This window comes from Rhodnius prolixus, unplaced genomic scaffold, assembly GCF_049639745.1.
Source record: "Rhodnius prolixus isolate KJV_2025 unplaced genomic scaffold, Rpr scaffold_1, whole genome shotgun sequence".
Classification (NCBI taxonomy): Eukaryota; Metazoa; Arthropoda; class Insecta; order Hemiptera; family Reduviidae; genus Rhodnius; species Rhodnius prolixus.
In genome coordinates, this window is record NW_027411581.1 from 2,929,572 (window position 1) to 2,952,741 (window position 23,170).

At 32.8% G+C, this 23,170-nt stretch overlaps 1 protein-coding gene across 2 annotated transcripts in view; it reads left to right on the plus strand.

Annotated features, from left to right (window-relative positions):
* Positions 1–45: 45 nt before the first annotated feature.
* Positions 46–23,170, plus strand: part of poe (E3 ubiquitin-protein ligase-like protein poe) — a 54,429-nt gene continuing 31,304 nt past the window's right edge. Inside the window, exons 1-40 of one of the 2 annotated variants that reach the window (XM_074112893.1) lie at positions 46–450; positions 656–753; positions 3,810–4,070; positions 4,555–4,748; positions 4,829–5,010; positions 5,143–5,348; positions 6,049–6,182; positions 6,282–6,448; positions 6,832–7,066; positions 7,156–7,279; positions 8,241–8,407; positions 8,588–8,756; positions 8,852–9,072; positions 9,781–9,904; positions 10,006–10,232; positions 11,390–11,593; positions 11,673–11,848; positions 11,952–12,093; positions 13,139–13,283; positions 13,393–13,525; positions 13,973–14,053; positions 14,124–14,337; positions 14,417–14,574; positions 15,139–15,260; positions 15,390–15,492; positions 15,568–15,785; positions 15,874–16,059; positions 16,139–16,505; positions 16,900–17,218; positions 17,504–17,722; positions 17,831–18,029; positions 18,735–18,940; positions 19,033–19,192; positions 19,695–19,876; positions 20,417–20,662; positions 20,763–20,897; positions 21,575–22,013; positions 22,100–22,297; positions 22,809–22,904; positions 23,031–23,156. In XM_074112893.1, coding sequence (XP_073968994.1) covers positions 332–450; positions 656–753; positions 3,810–4,070; positions 4,555–4,748; positions 4,829–5,010; positions 5,143–5,348; positions 6,049–6,182; positions 6,282–6,448; positions 6,832–7,066; positions 7,156–7,279; positions 8,241–8,407; positions 8,588–8,756; positions 8,852–9,072; positions 9,781–9,904; positions 10,006–10,232; positions 11,390–11,593; positions 11,673–11,848; positions 11,952–12,093; positions 13,139–13,283; positions 13,393–13,525; positions 13,973–14,053; positions 14,124–14,337; positions 14,417–14,574; positions 15,139–15,260; positions 15,390–15,492; positions 15,568–15,785; positions 15,874–16,059; positions 16,139–16,505; positions 16,900–17,218; positions 17,504–17,722; positions 17,831–18,029; positions 18,735–18,940; positions 19,033–19,192; positions 19,695–19,876; positions 20,417–20,662; positions 20,763–20,897; positions 21,575–22,013; positions 22,100–22,297; positions 22,809–22,904; positions 23,031–23,156 — 7,402 coding nt within the window. In that variant the 5' untranslated portion in view covers positions 46–331. The remainder of the gene's footprint in view (positions 451–655; positions 754–3,809; positions 4,071–4,554; positions 4,749–4,828; positions 5,011–5,142; positions 5,349–6,048; positions 6,183–6,281; positions 6,449–6,831; positions 7,067–7,155; positions 7,280–8,240; positions 8,408–8,587; positions 8,757–8,851; positions 9,073–9,780; positions 9,905–10,005; positions 10,233–11,389; positions 11,594–11,672; positions 11,849–11,951; positions 12,094–13,138; positions 13,284–13,392; positions 13,526–13,972; positions 14,054–14,123; positions 14,338–14,416; positions 14,575–15,138; positions 15,261–15,389; positions 15,493–15,567; positions 15,786–15,873; positions 16,060–16,138; positions 16,506–16,899; positions 17,219–17,503; positions 17,723–17,830; positions 18,030–18,734; positions 18,941–19,032; positions 19,193–19,694; positions 19,877–20,416; positions 20,663–20,762; positions 20,898–21,574; positions 22,014–22,099; positions 22,298–22,808; positions 22,905–23,030; positions 23,157–23,170) is intronic. The other variant, XM_074112941.1, reaches the window with a different exon arrangement.

The following is a 23,170-nucleotide window of genomic DNA, read 5'->3' on the forward strand; positions in this document are numbered from 1 at the left end:
GATCTAAGAACATCTGACTTAGAGAATTCCCTCCCCCTTTGACTCACTTTATATTCGTGAAGACTCACCAAACTAAGCATTGTCGTAAGCAGTTCATTTGTTTTAGTGTGATATTACAATTGCTTAGTTATTAATAATATTATCCGTTAACCGTCCTTAAATTAACAGTTATTAATGATGTAGGTAAAAGTGAAAGTATATTTGGTGATTCAAGAAGACCATCAAGCAAATATTATCAAAATTAATAAGCATGTATAGGATCGTATTTTGGAGTACTGTTACGTCTTAGTGAAGTATTTTTAAGTTCAACATTTTTCATAAACTTGAAACAATGGCTACGAACACAAGTGGTGTGGAATGGGGTTCAATAGTCAAACCTATATTAGCAGCATCTTATGGCTCTTTTAATAAAAATGATATTACCGAATTGGCCAAGGCAATAATATTAAGGTATGTTCATTTATCGCAAATTTACAACAAAATAGTGCATCTTCCATTAATAATAAAAGTAAACAGTGAATTTTGCTATGTCATTCTGTTTTAGTGTTTAAGTAATAATAAATACTTGATTTAAAATGTGTTGATTTGGGGTGAGTCAGATTAAACGGTACATCATATAAAATTTGTTGCTATAACTTTTTATTTCCTTTTACAGCGAAAACGAATTATTAAACCACGATGAAAAGTACGAAACATTCTATGCGGCTTTCAGTGCATTGGCTGCGGATTATTTTAGTTCCAGTGTATCATCGGGTGAGCGATTCTTTTATATAATCCTAGTATTTTATCAAGTTAATATTTAAACTAAGTCGGCACCTTCATTATCGCACTTGAGAAAAGGTTAACTAAATTTATTTTCTTCTCTTTCCATTACAAAAGAAATCCGTGTTTTTTTTTTTTATTTAAAATTAGGGTTTTTAATTTTTTCTGTTTTTTTTTCAAGCTATCCAGCGATTTTCGTTACTTTACAGAGCTTTACTTTGAATTTTTATTCATGTTACCTTATTTTTAAAAACAACATTCAGAAATTAGAAAATAATTGATTCTTGTAATCAGTTGGGTAATCGATTTTTATATATTGTTTATCAAATTTGTGGTGTGTGGAGTCTGTCGCACTCCTGTGAAAAATGAAAAAATTAACTATTTTGTTAAAATTATCTCTTATATTTTCATTTTTTGGGGAAATATTCCTTATAGAATTTTGGAAACAAGTACTAAGTAATAATTAATTAAGATAATTTCTACATCAATAAAGCTAATATATTTTCCGTTTTATTATAAGAATTTTTAAAACGTTTTGATCGTTTATGTATATTTCCTGTTGAAAATTGAAAGGATTTTTTTTTTTTAATTCTAAACTACATTTCATTCAGTTTTTAAGTTATTTTCTCGTAAATAAGTAGGATGTACTTCAGAAATCTTTTGGTTTAAAATAATTCTTCAAAATTGAGTAATATTACATATAAAAATGGATTTATTGATTTCTTGTCTTACCAAGTTTATTGGGATGTTGAATACAAACGTTTTGTTATTTCACTTCTAGCAATCCAGCGATCTTAAGATTTTTTAATTTTATTGAGAAATTGGAATAGGAATTTTTTTTAAGTAATTAGAACATTTTATATTCTGCTTGAATCAGAATAGTTTAAATTCTCATAATGTTATTCTATTATTTTTACTTTAAATTCTGAGGAACTTGAACTTTTTAAAATATAAGATTGTGCTGCAAAGCACAACTAATAATTGGACACATATTTTGGAATGTTCTGTTTGCATAGTTATTCGGTTTAGGGTAGAATAGTTAGTGGTTCTGAATAGTATAGTTATATTCCTGCATTTTTTATTGAAAATATTTTTTATTATTTTTTTTTAACAAAAAAAAATTAAGAACAATTTAACATAATATTTAAATAACATTAACAGTCGATAAATATTCTTTGTTTATAAATAAAAATGAAGGCCACTTGTAGTGGTGTAATAAACAGGCAAACATCGCTTGTTTGGCTATTTTTAATAAATTTGTATGTAGCGTTTCAAATACGAATAGTCTAGTATTTTAGAATAACTATAAAAAAGAAAAAAATATGAAATAATTAAAATGAAAAAAAATTAATCTAATCGACTTATTTTAAGATATTTTTTGAGCCTAAAAACTTAGCAAGCATTGAATTCTGTTGTCTTTCAGTAGTACAGCCAAGTAACTCTTCTTTAATTTCTCTTACTAGATTCTTTTTAAAGTACTTTTCTGATTTGTTAATCACTTATTATATTACAATGAAAGAAAATAATGTATTGAAATATAAGAGTGAATTTAATTAAAATCATAATACGAAAGTAATAATTAAACAAACAAGCAAATAAGAGCTGGTAATATTAATAAATAAAACCTTTAAAAAAATTACCATTATTCTGTTGCTGTAAATTAACAAATTGTGAAGTAACTAATTACTTAATGTAATTAGAAAACCTTTGTAATTAACAGGTGATAGAGAAGGGTATCCCTCTCTCTTGCATAATGCCCTAGCTGCCAACTCCCATCTCTTTCTAGAACTTCCCGTGAGAGCTTGTGAAGCCTTCTCAGGAAATCTGGGAAATGTTGGGAAGGCTTAGCTTGAGTTGCTAATCAGTGGTTAGTGCAAAGTTCGCGTGTTAAAACTGTAACACATGCCCATGGCCACGCAGTGAGCCATGGCGATCATATCTGGTAAAATCCCTCGTGACTTACATGTCTCAATATGTGCCAGGCCTAAAAGATCTTGGCATAAGTCTAAAGATGTAATTATCAAACAGATGTAAATATAATCATCATTGAAGCCGGTTTTCGAGAAAATTTTCAGAAATGTTATAAAATCGACTCAGTAAAAAAGTACTTCCGAATTTTTTATCACTCTGAGGAGACAAACAAATGAAATATTGAGGTTGAGCTTTTTTTAATTTTTTATTGTGCGACCATAAATATTAAATATTAAGTTAATTCAACAGAAAGTGAAGAATTCGACAGATTTGAGCTGTCCCCTTTTCAAGCTGCACTTCATCCTGATTCTTCCTCTATCTCTTGTTCCTATCATTGATTCATTTCATTCGAGGTCAGCATTTCCATCCATTTTGAGAAAATAACAGCTGTAGTTGAAGAATTCTTTAATGGTAACATCGAAAGAATAGGATGGGCAATAAAAGTAGCAGTTCGCTGAAAGGTGATAAGTTGCGGTAATTATTTTTACTTTCTCTCTCTTCTCATTTGAGGAAGTATTGTAATCTGCAAATTTCCGTTTGTGCAAATTTCCACTTTTTGATATAAAGTCTTCTAACTTGTGGATGTGTCACTTACAAAATGCTGAAAACAGCGACTTAAGAAAATTGGTGTGACCGGAAATACGGGATTTTTGGTTTTCACGGAATCCTGGTATTTTTTTAGTTTCTTTGGCAGTGAGTATGAAGCTCCTAGGAAATGTAAGGACCTACAGATACATTCAAACCAACAATCTCCGCGTTGGAATCCTATCCGCTAACCACTTGATCTATTATTAACTCAATTCTGTGGTAAAACAGTGCCTCCAATAGTAACCCTTCCGAGTTTCTGAGATTAGTATCTAAACGATTAGTGAAAATATCACAGATTTCATTAATTTGTTAAGAAATAGCTTTAATTAATTGTTCTGGCACTTCAAAAATGTAAGCGATAAACCATCGAAGCTAGAATTGAAGGCCATTTATAGATCTTTTATGATTTGGTGTCCATAAGGAACTTGCTTCTTTTTTTTTACAAAGTTTATATTATCTAGTAATGAAAAACTTATTTCATTTTGCAGTATGCAAAGGTCAATTGGGAACTTTATGCAGCGCTTGTAAAGTACTATTACATTATCTACTTAAAAATCTTAAAAAACAAAGCGAAATGGAAATTACAGTACCAAATATGTTACCGACAAAGGAGATATTATTGCCAATTAAAGCACTTTGTTCAGGTACATCAGTACTAGCAAGATCTGATCAGGTAGCATTGATTGCGATCATGAAAAATGCAAAATTACCGCCACATATTAAAACATCAATGAGTTCCATTAATGCTAGTAAGTAAATATTGATATAATTTATGTTGTTGTTTTTTTCTTCTAAGAGATTTTTTCCATTTTCTGTTTGCTTTCTTTTTTTTGCGTTGTTCAATTTTTGATTAACAATGAAATCTTCTATGGCCGAATGCGTTTTCGCACGTTAGCGCATAATATTTCCGTCACATAATTTACTCTCGGAACAATGTGATAAAATCTGGACGGTTTCTTCCTCTTGATGATTTCAAACAACTCTTTTGCAACGCCATTCCTCGCATAAAAAAGCGATATAGGACAATCGTAACTCTTCATTAGTAGAACAAAAAAGATGAAGAGATGTACCAATCTAAGCGATTCTCTCACTGTATTAATAAAGAATGGAGAGGCTCTTAATTTCAACCTTATGCTGAGCAAAATAAATTTTATTCTACCATTTTAGGAAAATAATCATTAATTATGATCAAACTGTTTTGCGATTAGAACTAATTTAATTTAACAAAAATAGGTGATAGCGCAGTCACGGAGGAAAAGGCTGAAAACAAGGAAAGTAAAATGCGAACAAGATTAGACTTATCACATCAAATTATGGAACAGTTAACATCTCCATTATTAGATTATTCAGTAATTAAGAAAGCATTGACTGATTCCACGGATAGTAAATCAGTGGAAACATCGCCAGAAAATTGTCACGAATTTGAGGTATTTATTTATCAAGTTTTTACAAAAAATTGCTTTAAGATTATATTATTTATTAAATTGTATTTTTGATTATTTTTCAGAATTTATTTGTACAAAGAAATGTAGGAAGCTTACTTGTATTAGGAGCGGCTGATATTCTTATAGACACTTGTCTGCAACTACCACATCTTGCTCGCTATATTCATAAATATAATAATGCTATATTAAAGAAAGGATTCAGCTTACCAAGTACACTATCTGAAGCTCAACAGATTAGACATAGGTTTGTCTATTTATTTCTAAAACTCTTTAGAAGTTTTTTTTTTTGGCAACACAGTTAATTCTTCTTCGGTTATTTCTTATTTTTGAAATGATCACATATTTATTTCAAAAATTAATTTTTTTTTGTCCCCAGTTTACAGTATGTAGCTACCGATTTGAATATAGTATGGAATGCTGTATCGCTACCAGTGTTGGAGCCGTTGACTCCCAGCAGGTTGGAGAAATTGAGCATCATCTCAATGTCAGCCTTGTACTGTGCATTGTCAGCAGCCACAGCATGTAGTGTTTTTGGTGTATATTCAGCTGTTACGCCTAAGACGGTGCCTTCCTCAAATACTGGTAAATAAAATATTAAAAAAAAATCACGATTTAGTGAAGAAATTAGAAAGTTCATACTAAATGTACGCTAATTCAGAAGAATGGATATTTATAAAACAAACCTTTCCAAAACTTGTTAATTCTGGGCAAAAAGTATCACACTAATATGAGGACATAACCACATTTTCCATACACAAGTTAAAAATTTATGTGTAATTTTGAAAATTAAGTTTTCCATTCGAAATGGATATTTCATAGTCCTCCGATTACTATAAACATATTTTTAGCGCTTGCTTTATGTGAATGTATATCTATTGTTTAAAAATCATAAAAAGTCGAAACTTGGTGTCCTGTTTTGGCAATTTTTCCCAATGAAAATTGATCTTGGGAGGGGTCAGTCTTATGGATAAATGCTATTTTCCAGAATACGTTTCTGAGATTTTAAGTATTTATTTATTTTCCAAAAATGACTCCAATGATTTTGTTTTAACTAAGAGTTCGAATTTTTTTTTTATGTGTTACTTTTATTTCGAACATGTTGGTGAAAAAATAGGTTCCAGGGACGACCTGGAAGATTTAAAACGATATCAACGACTTGTATTTGTAAATTTAACATAGTTTGAAAGCTGAAACTTTAGATATTATTGTTTTTAAACATTTTATCTTTCGCAAAAAATTATTTTTCAAAAATATTATCTTCACTCTAAGTATCTTTCTACAGGAAGTAGCAGTAGTAAATTGAGTGAGGACGAAGGAAGTACTGAAACTCTAGCAACTTCCGTTGTTGAAAAGGCGCTTGAAATATATAATCATATTTCAGCTGTAATAAAATCGTCAACCAGAGCTGGTGGTAATGTAGGTGTCTTTAGTAATGAATTCTTATTTATTATTTGATATGTCCTGTATAATTTAAAATGTATTTTTATTTATTTATTTTCTTTTTCATCGAATTAGATTTTACAAAACTTCACACTTTTGGGAGCGTGGCTATTAATATCTGGATTGCAAGGACAATTCACAGCATCAAGTCAGATTCCATCTGAAAAGCCTGGTAAAGAAGAGAAAGGAAAATCGCCCAGTAAATCCAGGGATGGTTCTTCCAGGATAAACTTGATGAAAGTGTAAGCTTATTTTTAGTATAGGAAAATTTATTTCTTTTCTTAAGTAAGTACGGATGGTTGAGAAGAAGATCGTGGCAATGCATTAGTCTTGTCGCTATCCTATTACAGAGTACATTTTCCACTCTTCTGAGAGAGGTTGAAGAGAATTTATTTTGAGATAAAGATATGAAGCTTCTTTCTCTTTGTAAATTTAATAGTGCCTGCGGTGCTTGAATTCTGATGGAGCCGCATTGTGTTGTCTCGCTTGTTCGCCCAGTTGAGCGTTGGCCCAAAGCATATTGTTGAATTTACCATAAAGAGGAATAAGCAAGTGCTACAGGAATTACCGTACGTAAAAAAGTCTTTCGAGTTCGCACTAAAAGTTTTATATTTTCTTTGTTTAGACAACAAGGCTTCGGAGTGCTTTCGGTTGCATTAGCTTCACATGGACTTAGATTGATGGGCGAACTATTGGAAGATGTACAGTATGAATCCTCTAACAGTGGCCCAGCCGGTGTTGAACCTGCAGAACTATCAATTAATGCACATTCTACTGCACTACAACGAGCACTCACCATTTTGAATGCGGTTCCTATCAACCAGTTTTTATTTTATTTAGCTACGGTTACTTATAGAAAGGTAAACAAAGATTATTATTTGTAATGTACTTTACCAGTTTTAAATATACTGGAGGTTCATTTAAAAAAAATAATAAAATTTTTCTTAAGGCTTGCACTTTAAAAAGAATTCAGAAGCATCCACCAGAAGGCGATACTTTCAGCACTTCTGATTCAACTACCTACTATGATGATGATGATATGAGCTGTTCAGATGAAAGTTCTCCAGATGTTGGTGAGTATTATGCAATTATTTGCACTGAGTCACAAAAAAATGTCGGTTTTACATCGAAGTTTTATTTAGGTGAGTGTTTTGGTTACAAAGCGTTCATTTGTAAGTTGGAGATCCCCAGTTCGAATTCCAGGTGTAGCTACTCTTTATTGGTTAGAAAAAATGTTAAATTAGTACTTCCGCCCCACATCCACAACGTCTAATTGGTATTTTTGGAGGTAACTCCTGCTTAACAAATAGCTTTTAATTTCCTGTAATACTTTAATATGAAATTTTATTAAATTCAACGAGTTTATACGTTATTCAAGATGTAGCCCATATAGATCTGTTGTATCCTCATCTGACACCAATCACACTACACCATCCTGATAGAGTTTATTTTTAAATTAACCGAGCATGTGTTGAAGAAATCGTATTACTCGCTTTTTATTTTTCAATTAATGATAGAAAATAACAGTATAGTGTTTGAATTGAACAGTCTCACTTTAGATGCCAGTTGATGGATAGTTTACATGCTGCAGACTCTACAGCTTCAGTTAGAGCATCTACATCTACCTCTTCTAAAACCTGTCTTTCTCTTTAAGTTGGTGTACATTTCAACGTGTGAAATCATTCATTTAGCGTCCTCTTCACATTCAATTTTTTACATCTTTCCCTGGTTGTTTTGATTACAAAGTATGTTTACATCAAATCATATCTTTCGAATTCCGCATGTCATTTATGAACAAATTGAAGATAAAACAAGTCTGAGAAATCAGAATTTGATTTATGGGAGAACAAAATTTAAACGAAGATAGCTGTAGGATTAAGATAGTATCATTTACAGCAATTTTTTTTTTTTTATAAATAACGCAGGGATGTTTGTCAAAGAGATAATAAAACAATAATGCCACTCGCTCCTTTATTAAATTAAAAATTTATTAATGTGATTTAAAAAAAAACAGTACACTTTTTTTCTGTCCAGACGATGATAGCGAACCATTGCTTGGTTTATGGTTTGAAGAGACTATCTCTGTACCAGACTGTGATAATTCATCAAATACACAATCACAAGATACCCAAGAAACTATACCAAAAAGTGGTAATAATGGTGCCTCTTCTATCATACCAGAAAAAGGAGAACCGAATGGAGTGAGTAGATGAAATTTAATTTATGACGATAAGTTGGATTTATATTTCTCAGTAATTTAGTAAAAATACATTTCAGTAAATCTTCACGACTTTTATTACGCCTTACATTTATTATATTTTTAAATTTTTAATATCTTTCCGTAAGTGAGAAATGAAACTTTTTATTTTTTTCCTGTTTAGTATATTCTACTGGCATCACAAATATTCAAAATTATGAATCAATATTTAGTGACCAGTGATGCACATTATATGACGAAATATGTTGAATCCGGATTGACCGAACAACAAATGATAATGTTGGCAGCAATTATTAGAGATCTAGATCGTGAAACTGCACGCACTGATATAGGTAAACTTTCTTGATTAATAGTGTACTTTTTTGCTAATCGATTATACTGAAAATGACTCTGTATAATAATTAATGTTATTCTCATTTTTTTTCAGGAACAATATCAGTTTATTTTGGGCAAACATTAGGTCATCTGTATACGGAATTTTCTCAAGCTCTAACTAGATATACGCATAATTTGTTAGCTCGAGGCCTTCTATCTACATCTTTACAATCAACTCTGTTGTTACATCTTGGCGTTAGTCCTGTTGCAAACACGGACAATACCAACTGGCCTTTACAAGTATATCCTAGAACTTTGGCTGTTCTTGCGCAGGTAATTCTTTTTTTTTTTATCGTTTATAAATAAAGCTATTGATTTAAAAAAGTTCATCGTAGAAGATAGATTGTTGTAAATGTGTCAGGGTCAGCTTTGGTCCCTTTTAGTAGATTTAAAGGAAAGTTTAGTTGGTTTCTGAAGTTTTAATTTAAAATTTTAACTCAATACTCAATTTATTTGAAATAAATCAAATCAGCTCATCTTGGCTAATAACAAACAGGTCTATTTATCCTAAAATTGTAAAAATTGGGCCCTTGATTATGCTATTTTAATTTGGTCTCATTGGTTCCATCTGCAATCAAGACAAAGTAATCAAGATGCTGATTTATCTGTTGGAGAGAGGACTGAGGATTACGGTGGATGAGGCAACACTTCTACTTCCAACTGAGTCAATTCTTGGTCGGTGATTTGTGAAAGAAGTGGGCGAGCGGTCTCATGCAATTAGATAGAGATAGGACTCCCTACTATTAACCAATTTTTTCGATTTCTTTACAATATTTCTCCGAAAGATTCATCCATGAATCAGATCAAGAACCTGTATTAGTCTTTTATTTCTTAGCTAGAGTTTGTCTGTAGGGATTTCTAAATCCAAGCAGTTGGGCAAATCATCTTCAGAGATAGGGTTATTTTTTTCTGTGAGTTAAGTTGATTGGCCTGTCTCTGTGGAAAACTCATTTCTTCTAAATAGTTAATTTCATTTTTCAGGTACTTCTTCTGAAGCACCAAGCTGAAAAAGAGGCGGCTTGTATTAGCATTTGGACAAGACTAATAAACACTTTAGTAGAAAATATATCCACACCTGTGTCGAATGTTGATGTAGAAAACGAAGGTTAACTTTTTTTTTTTTACTCAAGTTTATTTTAAAACGACAGCATTTTAAAGAATCGAAAACAGATTAAAACAGGCTTCTTATTTTTCTTCTTTTTACAGATTTGAATGTTGAACATGCACAGTTAATGTTATTTCTGTTTCATTCATTGAATTTGATGCAAAAGAAATCTGTACTGTTAATGTGTACAAGTGGTGTTGTACATACATCGGAAAAAGTGCGCGGAGTTTTACGTGAATCACAAATTTTACACCTGTCAAGACTACTGTTGCTCCTTGATTATTTAATTAAACATCTTTACGATCCACCAAGTACACTGTTGGAACAGGTGAGATTTTTAGTGTATTCTTGAGTTATGGCAGAAAAATTAATGAAATTGCAATGCATGAATACTTAATGCTATAACCTTATCCAAAGATTACTTATCAATTTTTCTTGGAATGGCTACAGTCATATACCATCTATAAGTCTTTGCACAGATCACATGGCCCTAAAGAAGAACATCAACAACATTAAACCAATCTAGGACAAAAGTTCATCTCCCAAATTGGGTAAAATTGTCTTGTTACAGACAAAGTTGTTGAGTTTTTTTGTGTAAACGATTGATCGTTTGAACTGCGAGTCTTTGAGGTTACCAGAAAAAGATGCTGCAACATCCTATTAGTAGCTCTTCCAGAACACATCTGATTATAGACTGAGTTCACACATAAAAGATGAATTCCGTGAAGCTACTTCCTTTTAGTCTTTTACAATTACCATTTTTGGGGTGTATTTAGGGTCTTTAACGTGGTACAGATATTTTTTCAATTTAGTTCCATACTCGGCCATCCGAAGCACAATTAAGAACTGCATAGACAGGCTGAAGGACAGTTGTCACCTTACTAAGAGGTACGGCTTCGAAATAGATACCCGCCTCTAGATCTTAACTTTTCTCGAGATCGAAGAGAAAGATCTTTGTCATTCTTTCATTAAGTAAATCTATGTTTGAAACATTAAAAATTCGCATTAGAAGGATATTTAAAGTGAGAAAACAATATCGGGCGCTTCTCTTGCCAGAAATCTGTGTTTAATTTTTTAATTGGTTTTTGACTGCCTGGATTATCACGAAGTGAAATTCGCTTCAAAACGTTTGAAACTAATGACGTAGTTTTGAATATCGGACAAGCCATGCATAGAATGCTTGCAGTTCTTAGTGAATACGCCACTACTAAATAGCCACCACTTTTCATTAATCTAGCTTTTTATAATCATAGATTATATAGCTTAGTACCATAAAATCTTGAAGGTAGATTCCTCAAGTTTCATTTGTATCTATTTTTGTTTTTTTTCTGTTTTCATGAAGGCCCTCTAAAATCAAGTTGATCGATCTTTTAAGCATGAAAAAGGAACGAAATTTATTATTTGTATCTAACTTTTCTTAACAAAAATGATTCTTTTTGAGGCTGTACAGTACAGTTTTTGTTATAAGGTTGTAATGAATTTTAGGTACAATGGAATCTATTAGGAGGTACCGCAGCCACTAAAGATGGAGAAAATGGATCCGCTTCTAGGCTATATTGCCCTTGGAATGAAATTGAAGATAATTACAGAAAATTTATGCCACAAGATGAATTCTCTATGAGACCTAGATTCTATTCATTAACTTATGGTACCATAAATACACAGGAAGCACCAAAATTAGATGGATTGGTGAGGTTTATTTACAAGTGATCCACCTATTCTCCGTAAAATTATTTTTTAATTTATAATTAATTTTTTTTTTTTAAAGGCTTGCAACTTTATACTAGGCAATCCAGAAAAAGGCTTAAAATATCCTTTACTGATGGACGCCTTGGTAGAAATACTGAGTGTTACCGATCAGTGTACTCCAAGTATACGTTGTACAGAGAAATTATCCTACACTACTTTGTGCGCCATCCAATATTGTTTCCTTATTTGTTGGAGGTAATTGTGTATATATTTTTTCTGTAATCATGTTCTATTTTAATCATTCTAATTAATCAACTACATTATCCTGATTAATTTTATAATTTTAAATATATTACAGAATTTTACTTCAGCTGCCTCCACCTACACCTTATTTGGATAAACTGTCTCAATGCAATAAGACCGAATCGATTCCATTACTTCTATATTCACTAATATGGGGTCCAAGAACTGGGCATAAAATATTTATTCCTTGGTTAAAGGTATGTTTATTGACTTATTTCTGAAATATATGTATATTTCAGTAAGACATTCTTTCTTCCGATGTTGGGAGATATTGGGATTGGATCAAATTTGCTGAATTACCAGAATTAGTTGTCTTAAAGTTCCCTGAATATATACCATACCAAGATTTTTACCTTGGTGCGTGAGATGGAATTCATGTGGAACAATTTTTGAGGGGCCGTCTTATAAGAAATGTATGGTAAGAAATGTACACGTAGCAGGATTTTTGTACCTCCTTTTACTAATAATAGGAGTTATTGCAATTTTTATAAATTTTTGATGTCTACTTTTTTTACCTTATACAACTGTTTTGAGAGGAGATCTGAGTCAGAAAAGTGGTTTTTAGAAGTTTTGTGTGTGTGTGGGTGTGTGTATTTATGTATGTAGATGTGTGTGCACTCTACAGAAAACTCGCACTTTTCTCAGGCTTTTATGTATCGTTTGAATAGCCTTGTGAGATCTGCCAGTAATAGAACTACTTTATTATTATTATTATTATTTTTTTTTTTTTGGCGCATCAACAGCTGAGGTTATTAGCGCCCGGAGCTTTTTCCAGTGCACTGCCGGCCTCCGGACAGTGTTCTCTCGTTACAGACAACACTGTCCATCACCGGACAGTGAGCTTTAAGAAGCTCTTAGGAAGAGAAAATCTAAGGGTCAGCTGCTGGATTCGAACCCGGGACCTCCGCGTGGGAGTCCAGTATGCTAACCTCATAGCTAATCCCTTCCCTTGTGTTATTATTATTATTATTAAACCAAGGATTCAAGATTGGCGAGGAATCTGTCAAATAAAAAATCAACTCGTCTTTTTTGCCAACGTTTTGACAAATATATTGTCTTCTTCAGGGCGTGTCTATGCGGGTTGGTTGAGTTACAGAAACTTCATATTCATTATTCATTCATCTCTATATTCATTATTATTATTGAGGAATGGGAAATGAAGAATCCCTAATCGACCTGAAGTGCTAATTTCCCATATCTCTATAGATTATCTATCCGTTTATCATATACTTCTTTTCTTAGGATTGCCTGGCCAAACAAGGAATGTATTCTCAATATGCAGATGCCGCTTTGAAAAATGTCTCCGACATTGTAAACGGTATACGTTATGATGTGAACATTGCGAAAAACTGTATATCAGCTTTGACGCCTCAAGTTGAAGTTTCAGGTAAATTTAATGTGTAGAACAAATTGATTTTTTATTTTATTTTAAAGTCACGTTAAGAATAATAATAATAAAATCAAATGCATGTAACCTTTTTTTTTTTTTTTTGAAGCAGGCCCATTGATCCAGAAAAGAGATTTACCCACTGTAATGGAATTGTGCATGCTGAATACTGTTGTAGCCAAGGCACAAGCTTATGCTGATTTCAATAGTAAAATGACTTCACCTGATTCAGATTCATTAAAGTGAGTCTTTTTTGTTTTTTCAAGTTAAGTTTTCTTTCTATTATTCTTTTGTAAGAAGTTCATGAAATATTTCTCACGGTCCATTAGAGGGGATAACTTTCCAAACTTGAGTTTTCACTGGAAATATTTTGAATAATCCCTGGACACGGAAATGACGCTTTTTTTTATTGAAGGATATTTGTATAAACAGTAAAAAGGTTAAAATCTTAAGAAATAAAATTCGTCAACCGGTATGCGACTTTATTATTTGGCTTTTCAAGGATCCATTCTTGTGTTAAATTAACATGTAGTTCTTGCCCTTTCCCATCTCGCGATAGGAAACTCCAGGCGAAAATCCCAACTCCTGCTTTTTTTCGTTTAGACTGCAATTACTGAAGCGAGATAGAGTTTTTTTACCCCCATCACCACACTTTTACAAACATTTACTTTGTTTTTTGTTTTTTAAAGGACAATTCAAATGATAGCCATCGTACAAGAATTGATGCCATACACATTGAGATTAGTTGAAGTAATACTAGCGTGTACTAGGTAAGTAAAATATTTTTTGTTTGAAAAGGGAAAATTATCCGTCACTAATTTTTGCTTTTTTCTTTTCCAGATCCACGCTAGTCTATCAGATCAACGAAACTTTAGACAATGGTGTTGGCTATAAGTCTAACGATTTACTAGCATTTCGTAATATATTAGCGATCCTCTCTTCAAAAAATTCTAAAACACAATCCTTATCAACATCAATTACTGCACTACTTCCCTCACCAGTGACGACTATATTGGAAAAATGGAATACCATTACAGTGAGGAATTTCCCATGGGTGCGTGTTAGTTTTTTTGAATATTTTGTCTGTTTCTGTACATATTTTTACTAAATGAATATTAATACTAATGTTGCAGACGGAGTATGCGTGCAACATATTACCAGGAGAGAGTTACGTGATGGCCGTTGTAAAAGCCCACGTTTCTTCTCTATCCCAGAGCGCTACATTCTCCTTGAATCCATCATTGAAACATTTACTACACTGCCTGGTTACATTTATTAGTGAAAATTTAACGTAAGTTATTTATGTAAATATTTTTGTGTCTGTAAAAAGAATCTACGCTTCCTTATAATCTCTTTTCCCCATTATTCTCTTCTTATTGCTGTCTTGTATATCTACTAAGGAGAGGAGGCAGTTAAAGCATGGTATCTTGTGAGGAATGTATTGTCTCCCACTCTGTTACTCGCATTCATTCCCTGGATGTTTGCAAAAAAACAAAGGCAAAGACTTCCATTCAAAAATCGACCTTCGTCTTACCAACAGTGGACCCTTTATCGTAAAGTTCTACACTCAGCATGAGTAGTCTGTGAAGATCAGTAAACCAGACGCCTTTGTAGTACATACTCATTTTAACAACGTTTACTTTGGCTTTTTACTGCCAAATCTACCTCCTTTTGGGACTGCAGGATCCAAAAGAATAAAGCTGTCGATGTTGTTGGTGAGGAGGGACTTAAATGGCTCCGCCAATAAATATTCTCTGGACTTATCCTGTTTACGTTGCCAGTTATCCAATACTTTTAAGATTACTATATAATAATAAAAAATGGTATTTTTTTTTCTGTTTCATGTTCCAAACAGTTGGTGTACCGATAGTTCTGCAGTAATCGACAAAGTGGTCAGCGTATTTACACCATTATCTTTGGATGTGACTTGTGATTATCTACAGGAAATCGTTCAACGAGTTTTAGAAAAAGCGCTAGGTATGGTGATGTACGATATATAAAGTTTAATTCTCGTATTAATACTCGTATATAAAGTTTAATTTTTCTTTTTACTTTTATTTAACGAAACATTATTTTTTTTGTAAAAAAAATATATTTATTTTCCAGGTGATGTGGAAAGTGATAAACATCAAGTTGTAATTTATGCAATAATTATGAAAAATATTTATGATCTGATCATGAATTATACTAATGTAACTTCACCTTGTAGGTAGGTAAATTTGGTAATTTTTTACTCCTACTCCTTTCCTAAAGAAAGTCGAATAACAGTCTCAATTTTGTACAGTGATGCCGTTAATGAGAAAATATTATATGAATGTTTGAGCTGGATAGAAGGGCAGCTGGAGAAACCAGCTGGAAGGCAAGCACTGGAGATTATGTTTGACAGTTCTCCAGATAAAAGTTTAATACAGGTGCTACTCTCAGTGGCTAGCCCTAAGACTTCAACATCTACAGCTTATGCTACCAAAGTTTTCCAGTTTTTCAATAAACTTTTCTCTATAGGTATTGCCATTATTGTTTATTGAATTATATGTCTACATATAATTTCCTTATTTAATTTTTGTTTTTGTGTTTTTTTTTCCAATGGAAGCTGACAAAAATCCAACAGATGAACGTTTAGAAAAACTATGCGCATCCGTATTACAGTTGGCGAACGTTGAACCAACTCAGCTTTCCAACTGGTTACATCACGTAATTCTTGGTCCTGTCTTACAAGCCAACAGTGCGTCCTCTAATGGCGGTGGATCTTCACCACCCATAGATATGGTTACTTTAGGTTTGTATTTTTTTCACTTTTTATAAAAAAAAATGCAAATTTATCATATAAGTGTAACATATATTTCTTATTTGTACAGGCATTGCTACCACTCCATCAGGAAGTGAACCAAAAGCTGAGAAAACTTCCTCTACAACCAATGAACCGTCTCCACCGCCTCAAGTGACCACAGTTAAAGAGAAAAAAAATCTTTTCCAAGAGAATCAACTATTACTACAACATCTTACCACGTATATTGTTAAACAGAACAGTGGAGCTGAAGCTAAAGAGGTGGTAGCTTTGACGCTTTTAGAAGCTTTAGTTCCAATGGCATCTCAGCTCTTACTGGTCTGCCAGGGTACTGGATTTCCACAATTGATGTTCGTCATGTCCATATTGGCCGGTGCTGGTTCTGGTAAAGGACATGTAACACTGTTTATTGCTGCCACACAATGGATATCAATTTGGTAAGCAAATTTTTAAAAATTCTTCATAGTCTTGAAGAAGGTTTCCTCTTGCCGTGAGGAAGTATATAGCATCAATCCAGATAATTGACCCAATATGCTTTAAGTACAGTTTGTTGCGAAGGGTTTAGATCAGTGGTTAGTTTGGATTCACTTCGTATATCCCGGATCAGAATTCAGTTTGATTGTATCGAGAGAACGCTGACCGGAGGCGGTAGTGCTCTGAAAAAAACTGCGGGCACCTAATTTTGAACTTGGAAAGTATCGAGATTCGTTTAGTTGATTGGATTGCCATGAGACTGTTGAATGGAGGGCCAGAAAACGTATAGAATAATTTATTTTTACGCCACTTTATTTTTATTGTATAAACGTAATTAAATTTTATTTTAATTTACAGCAAAGAACAAATAACTGAAAAAGACTTCCTAACCAGCCTTGAGAATGGAGGCAACGGCTCTGGTACATTGATTGAATCTTGTTGTGCCGTCTTAAGATACGTAGCGGACGTTGTACACGCACTGATTGGTACCACCACTGCTGCAGCTGTCACATCCGGTGGTGCTGGTAGTGCTCCCAGTAGTTTAGTGGGTCCTAGTGGCGCACGTGCATCGAGTCCTCCCTGGGAGGGTGAAGTTGTTATACCAAATGATCCTGATGTTGATTGGATTGATGATCTAACTCATGATGATGATGACGATAGTGTTGGTGATGAATCGGTAAGACTTTTAATTTTGTTTCAAACTTAAAACATTTTAAGTTATAAGCAAAGAAAGTTTGTTTATTTGGTCGCGCTAATCCAAGATGGTAGCACGAACTATATCTGAACACCTATGAGTGCTGGAACAGTATAAATTTCATGGTTTTGTGATTGGAAGGCACGCAGTATTGCAGGCTCCACTTATCTGGATTAAGACGAGATTTATTTCAGAATATATTTTTTTTTAAGAATTCATTTAAAAAATAAAAATATATTTTGTTTTTAATTTAGACTTTTCCTTTAGGATGAAGACAGCCTTTGCAATAAATTATGCACATTCACAATTACACAGAAAGAGTTTATGAACCAACATTGGTACCATTGTCATACATGCAAGATGATTGACAGAGTTGGTGTTTGTTCAGTTTGTGCTCGAGTTTGTCATCGTGGACACGATGTTACTTATGCTAAATTTGGTAATTTCTTTTGTGATTGTGGGGCTCGTGAAAGTGGTTCGTGCCAGGTAAATATTCACGAGAAGTTGTGTTTAATAAACCAGTTATTGTTGTTTGAGATTTGTTACCTTAAATTTCTTTGTGTTTTTTATCCTTTTTTTTATCTATTTTTACAGGCGCTAATAAAACGTAATCCTACAAGTGCTGGAGCCGAGGGAGGAAATGCAGGAGGTGGTACGAGTGGAAATCCCGTCGGCACTGGAATGGAACATATGCTAACTTCTTCCTTGAGAAGAAGACCGTCCTCGCCGTCGTTAGATAGATCGCAGCAACAAAGAGATCTTGCAAAACAAGCAGCGCTTACTAAACTGCTTGGTTAGTAAAAAATTTTATCAAACTTTACAAAAACAAAGACATTAACAAAATTTTAACAAGTCAAAATGTTCGAAATCGATTGTTTCACCGGAGAAGTAGGTTCTAAATTTTACCTTTTTTATATTTTTAACTTCAAAGTTTGTTTGTGCGTTTGTGAAAAGAATATAGCAAGCTCAAACTTAATATTTAAATTTCATTTCTCCATGTAATCCGACGTCGGGTCACAACGTCAGTTTAGCGCTTCAAATCCCCAATTTATCCTCAAAAAACTTATTTGAAATATTTTTCCTAGAAAATTTGATAAAGGTCACTTCGTGGAGAGTCGATGGGCGGATTTCCTCCTGATGTAGTAAGTATTTAAGTTGACTCCGACGACTAATTCTCTCCAAACTTCCTCTCCGCTTTTCCTGCATACCGTTAGATCTATAGCTTTTCATTTGAATCAATATCCTGGAAAATTTTGTTATAGGAGTAGAAAAGCGCCGTTTTAGATAAGTTTATATGCTTTTAAAAACTGTAATCTTAATTACGGTTTTAATATTATTCTGAAATTTCAAAGTACGAACACAAATTTTGAAGTTAAATTAGCTAATTAACTTTTTGTTAAAGAAATTCGTGTGTAGCGCTTACACCAAAATTTTAAATGTACCCATTTTTCATTTTTAATGTTGAGCACTAATCATTTTTTAAAATTGTTTCTTCTAGAGAATTTATGCGAACCATTGACCAATGTGATCACAAAAGAAAACAGTTTAGTTGGCCCGTTGATTTCTTTATTAAACGCTTTAGTACCTTCTATAGAAGCTGCTTGTCAACGTACATCACCGGTTGGATGTCACCTAAGATCACAGGCATCGCTAAAAGATTTACATCTTGTGGATAAAAAGTTTATAGTTTCTGATCAGATTATGGTGAGATATATGTATATTTGTTTTCTCAATCTTGAATGCAAATTTCTGCCAACTTATGCGTAATCATTTGTTTTATTAATTCTATTTTTCAGGTCCCTACACTCGGTTCACAGGAAGGAGCCTTTGAAAACGTTAGAATGAATTATTCTGGTGAACAGGGACAAACAATTAGACAGTTGATGTCTGCTCATATGATAAGAAGGGTGGCCATGTGTTGTCTAGCATCACCGCATGGTAAAAGACAACATCTTGGTAAGTTTACAATTAATGTGAGCCAAGTTTTTTTTCTCCTCTTTACAGACATTTTAGCTTTTTATTTTTAGGTTGTACTAGAAATAATTTCACAGCTACATGAGATTTATTGTGTAGATTTGTGTGGGAATATGCAGGGTAGGTGTAAGTTATTGCGTACCCTATGGCTTTTAGATCTTCAGATCAAGAACGCGGTATAACATGAAGCTGCGAAAGGTCCTAAAAATATACATAGTCTGATAGTGTAGTAATATTGTGTAATACAAAAGTAATTAGTGGCAGGCAAATTCTATAAATCAGGCAATTTGCTGGTTGTAATTAATGTACAGCTATGTTATCAAAAGTCAAATATCGTAGATTTGCAGGAGTTTGTCTTAAGTATCAAGGACACCTTGAATTTAAGTGTTTCGTCTATTTCTCCTACATTAAGTTACAGCATAAATCTCAATAAGAAAAAATTTATAAATAGTAACTGCATGCTTCAATTTATTTTATTTTTCAGCTGTGGCCCATGAAAAAGGCAAGATCACGATATTGCAGTTGAGTACATTATTAAAACAAGCAGATTCTTCAAAACGTAAACTAACTTTGACTAGACTGTCTTCGGCTCCAATACCATTTACTGTGCTTACCGTTACCAGTAATCCATGGAATGAAGATTTTCTGGCTGTTTGTGGATTGAAAGTGAGTTCTTTATTGTGGTTCTTTTTTTCTAATCATAAAAAAGGAATCTCACTGTTTGAGATGTCATACAATCATAGTAATCAGCTTCACTTCACTTAAATGGTAGTGTTGAAGGAAATATGATGGGTTAAAATACCCACATCCCAACTAAAATTCTTGTTAAGCGATCCGCTATAAAACATTAGTTCAAAGGAATCCTGTTTGGCGACCTTCTAGTCTGGACAATTACAGAAAACGTTTCTTCACTTCACACTAACATTCTGTCGACTCGGAATATCGCCAACACATTTGATACTCTAAACACTATGAAGGTGAAGAAAACGTACAAAGTACCATAGAAGAGAGGTTAATGTTCAGTTTTCCCTAAATTTTAGATTTTACGAAATTACAGGCTAGAAAGCATATGACACTGTGACCCAGAGATATATCAAGTTTGCTGGAAAAAATAAAATACAAAAATGATTGAGATTTTTTTTTTTTTAAATTTGAGGAGTAATTTCCAAAGTTAGTTTTGAATTTTACCATAATTTATTTTTGCAGGATTGTCATGTATTGACGTTCACATCGGCTGGTTCAGTATCAGAACATCTAGTACTCCATCCAGAGCTTGAAATTGGAAACTTCATTATACGAGCTATATGGTTGCCAGGATCGCAGACACAGCTAGCCCTAATCACTGCTGATTTTGTAAAAATCTATGATCTATCCGTTGATGTACTCAGCCCACAGTACTATTTTCTAGTACCAACTGGAAAAATTAGAGATGTTACGTTTATGTGCACAGAGGTACAATTATTATTTTAAAAATTATTTGACTATTTTGGAACATTTTGTAATCCCTGTGATCTTTTTCTGCGAAAATAACATTATTCTTTTATCATTCTAGAATACAACGTGTACAATGCTGGTTATGTCATCCACTGGTTACATTTATTCACAAGATATGAATGAAGAATCTTCGGCCATCAATGGTGCCTTCTATGTTACGAATACTTTAGATATTTATCATGCAGACTTCAGGGTATTTTTTTTTTGTTTTTAATTTTTTTTTTTTTAGAATACATTATTCAAGTTTTCTAACTTCTCAACTTGCCAGCCAGTGCCCAAAGTATTTAAACCGGAAGAATGACCAATATACCAATTTAAATAAAGAAGTTTCAGAAACTTTCTTAGGTGCTGTTGCATCAAAATATTGTAATATTTCTGGGGATAAAAGTTTGGCGAATAGAAAGAATGTAGTAGACCATGTCCCCGATTCCACTAAGACAGCTCAAGAACGTAACTGATTTTTTACGTCAGTGGTTCAAATGTAATGCCTCTTCTGAAGCATTTAAAATTAATACAATATCTTTAAAAATTCTATTAAACAGTTATAGCTTGAAATACTGTGCTTAGATTTTTCGATATTAAATTAAACAAATTATTTTTGATAAATACAATACATTCATTACTAATTCTAAATTTACAATCTAAAATTGATCATTTTTAAGAGACTGGAATGGTTTCTTATGACGAAATTTTGTGATAAATTGTGTCTTTTCCCAATAATATGTGTTTCACTTCTGGGCAGCTTAATGCATGAAGAAGCGACTGATATCCTTGGATTATATTCATTCATTCATTATTTCCTCCTACTTGTAGTAAATTTTATTGTAATCTTAACTTTAATTAGTAATAATCGCTATTGGTACGTTTAAGGAATCAAATGGACAGATCTGTGGAGGCGGAGTTTCAATTTACTACTCGCATGCACTACGGTTACTGTTCTTCTCGTTCAACCAAGGAAAGAGTTTTATCGCTCCATTAGATAGTGCAACGACCACTGTACCCGATGCAATCTTGATCAATCTTGGAAAAGCTGGAGGCGGAAGCGCTGGTGCTAGTAGTAATGCAAATGCAGGTGGCAGTGGCGGAAATAGTGGTGCAAGTAGTGGGAGCAACAGTGGTGGCAGCGGCAGCGGAGGCGGTGGTAGCGGAAGCGGAAGCGGCACTGCAAGTGGTGGTGGAGGTGGAGGTGGTGGTAGCGGTGGAAGTAATAAGGGAAACAATTCCGGTAATTCTGGCCAACCGCAACCGCTGTGCCTATGGACAGAAGTACCCAGTCATCCAGGAATCATTTGTGCTACTTTTCAGACAAGTAAATGCGTCTATTATCAGGTCTCTTTTACTTCAAAACATTACCTTTAAGAAAAAAAACAAAACAATATATTTGGTGGATTTTAGGTAATAACCCGGTTGTGATGATGATCAAACCAGACACGATTTTTATACAAGAGATCAAAGTATTACCAGCTAAGGCTAAGATAATGGACATGGTTGTTATTAGACATGTTTCATCATCATTAGAGCTTCGCACTACACTTCTAATACTTTGTGAAGATGGAAGTCTTAGAATTTATAATGCTTCACCTGAAAACACAGGTAAGAATGACTGGGCATTTCGTTGATCAGTTTTGGTCTATATATATAGTATAATTATATATATAGTATAATTATATATATAGTATAATTATATATATAGTATAATTATATATATATAGTATAATATATATATATATATATATAGTATAGTATAATTATAACTTAAAATTAACTTTGAGACCTAAAAAGGCCAAACGTTATACTATCTGAATTACTTCTCTATAATAAATTATTGTTCCTAAATCTTGATCATGTCATTCTCAGAACTTAGAAATTAAAATTATTAATGTGATCGGAACGTTATCGTTATTAGAAGACAGCCAAAGAATTATAGATTTTTAAAAACCATGAAGGTTCTTTAAATTAAAAAACACATACTAAAGCTTATTATCAGACTCTCTTTATTACCTAAACAAAATATTATCCCTAAAATTTCTAAACAGAATGATAGTATCTTTTAAATTATTTTTATGGTTTATTACAATCATTTTAATGCCAACCATAATTGCAGGATTTTGGTTATCACCAAGTATACAAGCAATCAGTTCATTACCGTCCCATAAAAATATGAAAAAGAAGAAAACACCGAAACCAGTAAAAACTTCAGGTTATTATTTATTTTTTTAATTAGTTTCAGTAGAAGAACTTTATAAATTTGTTTTATTTATAAATTCAAATTTTTATTTATTTATAAATTTATTTATGTATACTAATAATTCTTTTTGTCCCACAGCGAGCGTATCATTTCCTGTTGACTTCTTTGAACATTGTACAGCATTGAATGATGTAGAATTTGGTGGAAATGATTTATTACAAATTTATAATACTCAACAGATTAAACATCGTTTAAATACAACTGGTAAATTGGTGTTT